This window comes from Erpetoichthys calabaricus, chromosome 1 (genome assembly GCF_900747795.2).
Source record: "Erpetoichthys calabaricus chromosome 1, fErpCal1.3, whole genome shotgun sequence".
Classification (NCBI taxonomy): domain Eukaryota; kingdom Metazoa; phylum Chordata; class Cladistia; order Polypteriformes; family Polypteridae; genus Erpetoichthys; species Erpetoichthys calabaricus.
In genome coordinates, this window is record NC_041394.2 from 144,678,736 (window position 1) to 144,691,637 (window position 12,902).

At 40.4% G+C, this 12,902-nt stretch overlaps 1 protein-coding gene across 2 annotated transcripts in view; it reads left to right on the top strand.

Annotated features, from left to right (window-relative positions):
* The window catches only part of irak3 (interleukin-1 receptor-associated kinase 3), a 67,617-nt gene that overhangs the window by 37,136 nt on the left and 17,579 nt on the right, over nucleotides 1-12,902 (top strand). For both annotated transcript variants that reach the window (XM_028806866.2, XM_028806876.2), the window contains exon 8: nucleotides 11,030-11,148. In XM_028806866.2, the coding sequence (XP_028662699.1) occupies nucleotides 11,030-11,148 (119 nt within the window). The remainder of the gene's footprint in view (nucleotides 1-11,029; nucleotides 11,149-12,902) is intronic.

A 12,902-nucleotide genomic window follows, 5' to 3' on the forward strand; every position in this document is an offset into this window, starting at 1 on the left:
GTTATTTTTATATTGTCATGCTTGGGTCACAGATTTGCGCAGAAACACAGGAGGTTGTAGAGAGACAGGAACGTTATTCAAACACTGCAAACAAACATTTGTCTCTTTTTCAAAAGTTTAAACTGTGCTCCATAACAAGACAGAGATGACAGTTCAGTCTCACAATTAAAAGAATGCAAACATATCTTCCTCTTCAAAGGAGCAAATAAATCAATAGGGCTGTTTGCTTTTAAGTATGCGAAGCACCGCGGCACAAAGCTGTTGAAGGCGGCAGCTCACACCCCCTCCGTCAGGAGCAGAGAGAGAGAGAGAGAGAGAGTTAGAGAGAGATAGAGAGAGACAGATTAAAAAATCAATACGTGCCCTTTGAGCTTTTAAGTATACGAAGCACCGTGCAGCATACTTAAAAGCTGCACACAGAAGGTAGCAAAGTGAAGATAATCTTTCAGCATTTTTAGACGAGCGTCCGTATCGTCTAGGTGTGCAAACAGCCCCCCTGCTCACACCCCCTACGTCAGGATCACAGATAGTCAGCGCAAGAGACAGAGAAAAGTAAGCTGGGTAGCTTCTCAGCCATCTGCCAATAGCATCCCTTGTATGAAATCAACTGGGCAAACCAACTGAGGAAGCATGTACCAGAAATTAAAAGACCCATTGTCCTCAAAAACCCGCGAAGCAGCGAAAAATCCGCGATATATATTTAAATATGCTTACATATAAAATCCGCGATGGAGTGAAGCCGCGAAGGGCGAAGCGCGATATAGCGAGGGATTACTGTACTTCTATTTATTAGGTATTTTATTTTATGTTTATATATTTTATTTCTATTTATGTTTTATGTTAATTTGTTTTTCTTTTATTCTATTATTGTAAAGCACTTTGGCCCCATCATTACTATGTTGTTTTAAATGTGCTACATAAATAAATTAACATTGACAATTGACATTAAACTTTGAAAAAGTGGGAATTGGAAAGAAAAATGTATATTAATGAATAACTTACTGACAAAAAAGCTCTCATAGCCAAATATAATGAAATGAATAAACAATGTGAGGCCTCTGTAGTGTTACGTTTACCCCTGGAAAAACGAGTCAAAAACAATGAATTTTTTATAACAAGAAAAAATGTTATTGTGTAATGGAAACATGTATGTATCCAAACACCAATTTGGACCACGGTGAATCTTCATTTGACTGAATTCACCAGGTACATCACAATGGTTTGGCTGTATGGTGCTGTATGCATCCGTTTCACTGTCTAATTCACACTGTCATCTTCTTCTTGTTCTTTCGGCTGCTCCCATTAGGGGTTGCCACAGCGGATCATGTTCTTCCATATCTTTCTGTCCTCTGCATCTTGCTTTGTTACACCCATCACCTGCATGGCCTCTCTCACCACATCCATAAACTTTCACTTAGGCCTTCCTCTTTTCCTCTTCCCTGGCAGCTCTGTCCTTAGCATCCTTCTCCCAATATACCCAGCATCTCTCCTCTGCACATGTCCAAACCAATGCAATCTCACCTCTCAGACTTTGTCTCCCAACCGTCCAATTTGAGCTGACCCTCTAATGCAGGCATGTCAAACTCACTACCATTCGTGGGCCGCTTCAACTGCCATACGAGCGTCAGCGGGCCGCACTGTAACAAATACTATTATACAAAGTTACTGTAGCTTTCTTTCCAATACTGAAAACTTTAAAAAATGTAACACTTAAAGTTTAAAGAAAAGCAATTTATTTCCATACAATCTCCATACAACAGCGTACAATTAGAGTCTTAGCCTCTTAGCTACAGTAGATCCTTATATTATTATATTATACTAGCCAACCCGCAGCGTAGCATACGCCGCACAATCTGGCCGCTTTTTTAACGATTTTTAAGCACAGGGAAAAAATTAACATTTGAAAAATCTGTAATTTAATAAACCACCAAGAAAAGTAACATTGTAACAATGCACGGTACGAACCAACATACAATTGTCCGTGACTGAAAACTGGAGGACCGCCTTCGCCCCTTCTCCTCCCCCTCCGTCATGCTAGTCTGCTGATTTCTCGTTCAGTATGCACTGCCTGCTCATGTGCCCACCCCCAACTCGTCACCTGAGTCGTTTTCGTCTTTGCACAGTCTACATGCACCTGTGAGTCACGTTGACTGTTCATTTTCCAAACAGCGCATCATTAGTTTTTGTCTATGGTACAGTCCAAATGCACCTCTGCGCCACGTAGACTTTTCATTGTTCTTTGCGGTTCTGGCTGCTTTTCTATATATAATCCACCAAGTCACCCGACCATGGAAGTAGCGAGGGGGTGGGGGGGGTGTACAAAGGGCAGGGACGTAATCAGTGCGAGCGTATGACCCGCACTTACTGGGAATTCCTCGTTCATGGGGAACAATAGCAAGCCCCGGTTTCCAGCACGAATGGGGTTCAGTGGCTTACCCACGCCTCTCTGCGCCGGGTAGACACATGTTGATCCATTCAGTGTAGCGCGCGTGCTATTTCCTGATGCAGGAATCTGTATAACATTGAAAGAAGTGTTGTTTCCATGAAATATATTTGAAGCGGTGGCAATGGAAGGCAAATGAACAGTCAACGTGGGTCACAGCTGGATTGACGGCGTGTTTTGTGTCACCCGACCATGGTAGTAGCGAGGGGGGGGAGGGGTGAACAAAGGGCAGGGACGTAATCAGTGCGAGCGTATGACCCGCACTTACTGGGAATTCCTTGTTTGTGGGGAACAAATGCAAGCCCCGGTTTCCAGCACGAATGGGGTTCAACGGCTCACCCACGCCTCTCTGCGACGGGTAGACAATCGGATGTGGTGGACCCGGGCCGGGGAATAAGGAGTGTTGTTGGCCCGGGAAACGTTTTCCTTGCTCCTGCAGGACCATCTAAGAAGACGTATGTTTGTCTCGGATGCGAATTGCTGTATGTAGCGTGTAAAACAGTTTGCGATGGTGCACGCGGTCGTGCGTCGTAACCGAAAAGTCAACGTGGCTCAGAGTTGCATGTGGACTGTAGCTCAAACGAACACAAATGACGGCGTCGCGTCCGAGTTGGTGGGCATGGCTCTGCGAGTTGTCGTCGTATCCAATGGTCTTAGAGTTGGTGGGCGTGGCTGTCTTGCATGCTTTCCATGGGTGGCTACTTGTCGGCGGTGCATGCTTTCCATGAGTGGCTACTTGTCGGCGGCTTAGTGAATTATACTGTATATATAGATTCATTATATTATATTCATTGCTTATATAGGAGTCTCACAGTGTGAGATCTATTTCTTTTGTCCCGAAACTTGGCATCTCTTGTTAGTAACCAGTTCGTCAATATCAGGCTTGAAATCTTGTGCAGCTGCAACTTTTATGAGTAATGAAAGGTGCTCTACGGTAAGTCTTGAGCGATGTGGGGTTTTGGTAGCTTTCATTAACGAAAACAATTGCTCATAAAGGTAAGTGCTTCCGAAAATAGACAGTACTCTCGATGCCAACTTACAGATCTGCACATACAAGGGTGGCAGGTAAGCATACAAGCCTGGCACACCAACTTCATTGTATTTTGCCTTCAGAATAGAATCTGACTGCAGTTCAATCAGTTCCATTTGGATATTCTCAGGCGCATTCTCAACATTGTAAGAGTATGGTGACGTAAACAACGCAAAGTCCTGTTCGTGTGAACTGAAATTACGAAAACGCTCACTGAATTCATTGCTCAGTAATTCAAGTTGGAAAACAAATCCTCCAAAAATCAAATTTTAATTCACTAAGTTTACTTCAGTTTATATTGTAAAATAAGCCGATATGCAAAAAGCCCCCTGACCTACACTAATTTTACAAACTCAAAATCACAAAAATTTGTTAATAAACAACTCACCAACTTCTCGCATCTTCAGCTGTAGTCTGCACTAACTGTTCGTTACAATACTAACACAAAATTACATAAAACTAGAGCAAAAAAACGTGAAAATATGCGAGCTATTACTACTCGTGATGGTCAGTTCTGCCCAGTGACCAGTCTCAGCAGCCCAGCCAGTAGTGTAGCCTGCCAGGGGCGACTCTAGGCTGGTGGCGACCCTGGGCAGAGAAAGAATCGGTGGCACCTTCGCCTGCCAATGTCAATATGGTATCTTATGCTCGGCGGATGGCCACGTCCGTTGCGGACACTGGATAGCCGCCTCGTGCTTATGACACGCTCCTATATGCGCGTGTCCGTAACTTGAAAACCAAGTGGCGGTCCATGATATTCTCATTATGGCAGAACGTTATAATACTACATATAGCCTACTGCTCAGACTCGAGCGACATTAGTAAATACAGCCTACTAATTAACAAGAAACGCAATGTTTTTCGGCCACATTGCCGTCAGCTGTTTCATTATTTTCTCTTTCTGTTTTATGTTCAATATATATTGGTGTGGCGGCCCTGTGCAGGTGCACAGTTTCCACATGCGTAAGGCCGCCCCTGCTGCCAGGCTGGTGCAGCCTAGCACTTCAGTTGCGATGTCGTGGCTCATTAACTTTGGACAAGGGTCGTGGCTATACTAGCAGATGACGTTTCCGGTACTGTAATACCATGGGAAAACACGCTTTTGTCAGAAGGCAGAAGTAAGAAAAGTCAATAAGTAACGCCGAAGATGCAGAATGATTCAATCACAAACGATAGTAATCATTTTGTACAAGTTTAGTGCTAACTAGGATCTGTCATGCGGGCCGCACACATTTCTGTTGCGGGCTGCATGCGGCCCGGGGGCCGCGTGTTTGACATGCCTGCTCTAATGTACTCATTTCTAATCTTATCCATCCTCGTCATACCCAGTGTAAATCTTAGCATCTTTAATTCTGCAACCTCCAGCTCTGTCTCCTGCTTTCTGGTCAGTGCCACCGTCTCCAATCCATATAACATAGCTGGTCTCACTACTGTCCTTTAGACCTTCCCTTTCACTCTTGCTGATACCCGTCTGTCACAGATTACTCCTGACATTCTTCTCCACCCTGCCTACACGCTCTTTTTCACCTCTTCCACAGTCCACATTAATGTGTACTGTTGATCCCAAGTATTTAAACTCATCCACCTTCGCCTGCTCTTCTCCCTGCATCCTCACCATTCCACTTATTGCCGTCTCATTTACACACATGTATTCTGTCTTGTTCCTACTGACCTTCATTTCTCTCCTCTCTAGAGCATATCTCCACCTCTCCAGGGTCTTCTCAACCTGCTCCATACTATCGCTACAGATCACAATGTCATCAACAAACATCATAGTCCACGGGAACTCCTGTCTAATCATGCCTGTCAACCTGTCCAACACCATTGCAAATAAGAAAGGGCTCAGAGCTGCTCCCTGATGTAATTCCACCTCCACGTTGAATGCATCTGTCGCTCCTACCGCAGACCTCACCACTGTCACACTTCACTCGTACATAGTCTGTACAACTCTTACATACTTCTCTGTCACTCCCGACTTCCTCATACAATACCACAGCTCCTCTCAAGGCACCCTGTCTTATGCTTTCTCCAGGTCCACAAAGACAAAATGCAACTCCTTCTGGCCTTCTCTAAACTTCTCCATCAACATCCTCAGAGCAAACATTGCATCTGTGGTGCTCTTTCTTGGCAAGAAACCATACTGCTGCTCACTAATCATCACCTCACTTCTTAACCTAGCTTCCACTACTTGTCCATAACTTCATGCTGTGGCTCATCAATTTTATTCCCCTGTAGTTACTGCAGTCCTGCACATCCCCCTTATTCTTAAATATCAGCACCAGTACACTTCTGTTCCACTCCTCAGGCATCCTTTCACTTTCCAAGGTTCCATTAAGCAATCTGGTTAAAAAGTCCACTGCCATCTCTCCTAAACCCCTCCATGCTTCCATTGGTATGTCATCTGGACCAACGGCCTTTCCATTTTTCATCCTTTTCATAGCTGTCCTTACTTCCTCCTTGCTAATACGTTGCACTTCCTGATTCACTATCTCCACATCATCCAACCTCTTCTCTCTCTCTCTTGTTCTCTTCATTCATCAGCCTCTCAAAGTACTCTTTCCCTCTGCTCAACACACTCTCTTCACGTGTGAGTACGTTTCCATCTTTATCCTTTATCACCCTAACCTGCTGCACATCTTTCCCACCTCGGTCCCTCTGTCTAGCCAATTGGTACTGGTCCATTTCTCCCTCCTTAGTGTCCAACCTCTCATACAACTCATCATACGTCTTTTCTTTAGCCTTCGCCACCTCTCTTCACCTTGCGCCTTATCTCCTTGTACTCTTGTCTACTTTCTGCATCTCTCTGACTATCCCACTTCTTCTTTGCCATCCTCTTCCTCAGTATACTCTCCTGTATTTCCTCATTCCACCACCAGGTTTCCTTTTCCTCCTTCCTCTTTCCAGATGTCACGCCAAGCACCCTTCTTGCTGTCACCCTTACTACATCTGCTGTAGTTTCACAGCTGTCTGGTAACTCTTCACTGCCACCCAGTGCCTGTCTCACCTCTCTAAACTCAACCTTGCAGTTTTCCTTTTTCAGCTTCCACCATTTGATCCTTGGCTCTGCCCTCACTCTCTTCCTCTTCTTAATCTCCAACGTCATCCTACAGACCACCATCCTATGCTGCTTAACTACACTTTCCCCTGCCACCACTTTGCAGTCTTCAATCTCCTTCAGATTGACTCTTCTGCATAGGATGTAATCTACCTATGTGCATCTTCCTCCACTCTTGTACATAACCTTATGCACCTCTATCTTCTTAAAATACGTATTCACCACAGCCATGTCCATCCTTTTGGCAAAATCCACTATCCTCTGACCTTCTTCGTTCCTCTCCTTGACACAATACCTACCCATCACCTCCTCGTCTCCACTGTTCCCTTCACCATCATGCCCATTGAAATCCGCTCCAATCACCACTTTCTGTCCCTTGGGTACACTGTTCATCACTTCATCCAACTCACTCCAAAAATCTTCTTTCTCACCCATTGCACACCCAACTTGCAGTGCATATACACTAACGACATTCATCATCACACTTCCAATTTCCAGCTTCATAATCATTACTCTACGTGACACTCTTTTCACCTCCAAAACACTCTTGACATACCGTTCCTTCAGAATAACTCCTACCCCATTTCTCTTCCCATCCACACCATGATAGAAAAATTTGAATCCACCTCCGATCCACCTGGCCTTACTCCCCTTCCATTTAGTCTCTTGCACGCACAATATATCAGCCTTCCTTCTCTCCATCATATCTGCTAACTTTCTCCCCTTACCAGTCATACTGCTAGCATTCAAAGTTCCTACCCTCAGTTCCACTCTTTTTACTTTCCTCCTCTCCTCCTGCCTCCAGACACGTCTCTCCCCTCTTCTTCTCCTTCTTCTTCTTCTTTGGCGGCCAATAGTAGCCCAATTTCCACCAGCACTTTGGTTTTCACCATTAATTTTAAAGAATTTTCACACCACAGACATTTTGTGTTCTCCGTTTATTTATTTATTTTTTGCTCCTTAACATTCACAAAATCAAGTGTAAGAGTTAATAGCACCGGTTACAGGTATTGGTTCATTTTTATGAATAATAGTACAAGTACAGGTATTGTATAACAGGAATCAATATTATCGCATCCCTAGTTCTATTTCTTTTGCCTCTCTGAGGTAACTCATCAATATTCATGTTTGAGGCGCAGCCTTCAACCAAAACACAATGGCATGTAAAGAGTTGAAAAGCCAGTTTTAGAACAAACTGAAATGGAACCATTGGTTGAATAGAGTGATAGTGATTCTAACACTGTCATCACTATTCCTGTTATACAATACCAGTACTGCGTTTTGGTCTGATATAGTGCTTATGTACTTGTACTATTACTCATAAAAATGTATCAATACCTGTAACCGATACTATTAACTCTTACACTTGATTTTGTGAATGTTAAGGAGCAAAAAATAAATAAGCAGAGAACACAAAATGTCTGTGGTGTGAAAATTCTTTAAAATTAATGGTGAAAACCAAAGTCATAGTGAACTATAAACTGTGTTCTGCTAAAAGATTAAATGGAGGTACAAAAAGAAATTAAAACACACAAGTTTTTTAATTAAACATCTCAAAAATAAACAGAGAATGAGCATGTTGAAATTGCCTCTGGCTATTAGATAGATAGATAGATAGATAGATACAGTAGATATGCTTATATATATACTGTATATAGATAGACCGATAGAAGATATTCTATCTCATGAAGCTGCATGTGTTAGCAATAGATTTTCTCAGATTTGTGTCCCAGCTCCTTACCTTGACTACGTGTAAATAAATTTGAAGAATTTATTATGAATTACTTTTCTGGTGTGGCTAATTTAAAAAATCGTCAATTGCCAAAATGTCTTAAAATAAATACTGTATGTAGCATTTTGGAACAATTTCTTCAATTACTTACATAAAATGTTTTTTAAGTATCAAAAACCATCTATTGATTGGACATAAAACTGTAATATCATAAGAAAAAAATATTTCCTGTTATAGATATAATGATTAGTTCTTTTCAAACATTAATGCACCCAAGGAGGCCAAAGAGATGTTGTTCCTGGAGCTGCAGGAATTGTGTCACCTAGAGGCAGCTGAACAGTATTATGTGGCTTCGCCTGCCAAAAGTCCTTGAAGGACCAACTGAGTAGTAGTTTGGAGGGTATGAGATTGTAGATGAACGTGCAGTGGCATCAATGTGCTGTGTTCCAGTAACTGATGCCATACAGCTGGAAACATGGTTTATTTTTCAGACAAACCACTTAAGTACTGATCAGTTAACAAAGTGCAGTTCCTCACTTTGTCTCAGATGTCAAAGGTCAAATACCTTTCCACCCCATGCAGTAGTGTAGAGATGGATTATTTAGTGCTCTGTCACATATTGTTATGGAAACCAAAAAAAAGCTTACAGCTGAACATGCAGAGATGCTTCTATTCTTTAAAAGGAATCTGACACTTTTAAAAATGGTGTTGTAATCTATTCTATGCAATTTACCGTAATTTAAGTTATTTATTCAATTTGAATTTTTTATTCCAAATTATGAGTCTTGTATTTGATGTTAACATCAAAGTTGACAGTTGAAGGTCAACATAAATACAATATTCAGCCTCCAGTTTCACTACAGTGGTATCAGTATTGGCAAATACTAAAAAAACAAATATCAGTAGTCATACTCAGTCTGAGAAAAGGGGAATCTATGCATCTCTTCATATAAGTAATCATGATTCTTTGCAACATAATGTTATTTTATCCACTAGATGGCAGCAGAATATTGCCCCAAGAGTTATTCTGGTCAAAATAGTAAGGTTGTTTTTTAACATCACACTGGGACTGACTCAGGCCTAACCATAATTAAACAGAATACTGAGCCCAAATCACGCACAGGGTTAACACCAAGGACAGTAAAGATAGTATATTAAAATGGTGGAACACATGAGATTTCATTTTTTTTAAGTTAAATTAAAATAACACTTAATTTCTGTCTGCCAAACGCTGTGATTTGAGATGAATGTTATTTAAAATTCTGGAGTCTATGTGAAATACACATGTACTATTTTTACATTAGATGAATGCTAATGTTGGAACAGTATTATTTAAAGAATTATTATATATATGATCTATGTACATATACTATAACCAATTTTCTGAAGTGGGAAAAATAACAAAATTAGATTTTCTTTTAAAAAGATTTAAATAAAGTTTTACATACAGTGCTTCACCAACATATCTTATATTTCATTAGTCTTGCATCTAAAAGCCAAAAGGCTCAGGTGACTTTAATACGTTGTTGTATTTTTTACAATGGGAGGCCAGTTGTATGCCTTGGAAGTATGCAATGACACCACTTGGTTTTTGTCAGACTGGTTGTTTTGTTTGAGAAAACAAGCTGGTCCTTTATATTTCATGAAAAGATTGAATTTGTCCATAAGATGAGGTGTTCTGTATGAATAACATGATTTACTTTTGTTCTATATGGTACTATAGTTAAGTTTTATGTCAGAGTTAGTAGTTTTGAACTTTTTTTAAAAAAAGATAGCTTGTTTTGCATATGGACATGTGTGTCTTGTGTCTTTAAAAAAAACTGTTCACATCAGTATTAGCTGAATTTTTGTAAAGTACTTCATTTGTTTGTTTTTTTTCATTTTGTAGTGATGTTTGTTTCATTTTAACCCTGCTACCAAGATGAGAAAGCAGATTATAAAATACACTCTATGGCCAAAACTATGCGGACACCCCTCCAAATTACTGAGTTCAAATGTAATAGGTGCATAAAACCAAACACATAGCTATTGCCGTTGCCATTGACAAATACTGATAGAGTTTGAACCTAAAATGGCTACTCAAGCTTGGCAAATTCTCCATGGCTCAAATATTCAAACTACTTGGCTGTATCTTTCAAAGAAGTGTTATTTTTGCTCCTTTTCCTTTGAGTTTGGTGAATACTTCCACTTATGCATCTGTGAAAGATGATCAATTACAGGCAATTAAATCCACAAAATAAGTCACTGACAAGTGATGAGGCTTCAGTATTTACCCTCCGCTCTAGAAGGGGAAAGCTGACTGACAGCTGAAATGAGTAATGAAATCCATAGGATACAGTAGTTGAGGGTGATACAAGCTCATATAGGTATGATGGCTTGGTGTTCTTAATTTTTTAGCCATGCATTGTATATCCTTGTAAGCTGTGATTACTGCAGCTCATTTGTACAAATATAATCCTACCATGGCTTTAGAGGCTATATTATGGTTAATTTTGTGGCTTTGCAGGGCTCCAAATTCAGGCTTTATTTACAGCGGTAGTAGAATGTAGTGCTTATTTGAATATACAAAAAATATTGAACACGTTATTGAAATGTAATCAGTAAGACTGTTTTTAATTAAAAAACAATTTGGTGAGCTGTTATAATCCTGTGAACAATATTTTTATTGTAAATGTAGACAAAGTGTTGCCTGTTATTATGGGCTTTCAATAGGCAGAAGGATGAAAATGGAAAAAGAAACCCTGAAATTGTTTACTATTATACTTTCAGGACAAAATCATGGGACTACCTTGGCAGCTACGACTTAATATTATTAAAGGAATTGCAAAGGCTGTTCACTACTTGCACACAGCCCAGCCCTGCTCAGTCATCTGTGGAAACATAACAAGGTGTGTACAATGGATAGGGGGTCTACTCTGTTCTTCTTGCATATTAATGAAAACAAGGTGCTAACTGACTTCTTTGGCATAGGCTGATAATCAAGTGAATTGTTACCTAATAATTTAATGTCACACTCCATTTCATGTAGTTAGTCATTCTTTGATCCCATCCCCTACACAGATTTTGAACATTCATTCACCAGAGAAACAAGTCTAAGTCTTAACCTATTTTAGAGCTATAGCATTATCTGCAGAGTCTATGAAAGTAATTGTAGGTTATTTTAACATGCTACTCTGTAAAGGAGAAACCATATCTGCATGATTTTATGTAATTTTACACTTCACAAAGTCATCTGATCTTGGAAATTAACAAGTGAAAATTGTATAGATTAGCTATTTATTGGGTTCTCATAATGTCAAAATTTCAACAATAAGCAAACAATTGAAATTACCCAATACAGTTTATTATACAGCTCAATAAAAAAAAAGTATTTAAATAAATTGCACTTCTGTATGCATGAAAATCTTTATATTGCTGAAAACAAATAATAGAAATATTGAGTTATTAAATGTAAATAGTGCAGTCTTTTGAAAAAAGTTAAGAGTAAATTTCTGTAAACAAAGTAAGGAAGTTTAAATCCAGTCAACAGTTTTTTTACACTGATGAAAACAAGTACAGTTACTGAGATGGTACAATGAAATGTTGCATTTTGTCATTAAATGTTAATTGAATGGGCGGCACGGTGGCGCAGTGGTAGCGCTGCTGCCTCGCAGTTAGGAGACCCGGGTTCGCTTCCCGGGTCCACCCTGCGTGGAGTTTGCATGTTCTCCCCGTGTCTGCGTGGGTTTCCTCCGGGCACTCCGGTTTCCTCCCACAGTCCAAAGACATGCAGGTTAGGTGGATTGGTGATTCTGAATTGGCCCTAGTGTGTGCTTGGTGTGTGGGTGTGTTTGTGTGTGTGTCCTGCGGTGGGTTGGCACCCTGCCCGGGATTGGTTCCCTGCCTTGTGCCCTGTGTTGGCTGGGATTGGCTCCAGCAGACCCCCGTGACCCTGTGTTCGGATTCAGCGGGTTGGAAAATGGATGGATGGATGGATGTTAATTGAATAAGTATTGCAATCTTTTGTAAACAATACACATACAAATTTAAAAATTAAATAAATGTGGTCTTTTGTAAACAATAGTTCAGAAAAAGTAACACAAAACAGACTACTAGTATTTTTAAAGACTTTTCGTAAATGTAAACAGTGGAGATCTTGCATTTTTGTGTAATAAACTACAGTGTCTTTGTAAGTTCCAAATTGTTAGCAGGAAAAACTAGTAAGCTAAAATGCTCTTACATAAGGTGTGCTTTTGTTGGGTTGCAAATGAGCCCTGATGTACTAAATACACATTCTGAAACACAACTGGAAGTATATGAGCACACTGAGGAGCAGTGCCACTGTTGATGCATCTGAGCAATGAAAAGTTATAGCACCTTATATTAGGTAGTAGATATGATGAAATATAATTTAAAAATTGCACTTAAAATAAACTAAAGTAACATGCTACGGCAGCAGACTTTGTGGCAGCAGTTTAAAAATCAAGGGAGCGAAGGAGCACTAGTGCTAAAATGTGTTGCCCCTGAGTGTAAAATAAGATACCTGTCAAAATTCTTTGTATTGACTTTGTGTGATGGTCCTTTAAGCAAGCCAGTCACTCTATTAGGCCACATAGGTAGCTGCCTATGGCGTTGTCATCTGAGGGGTGCCATTTAGGTTACT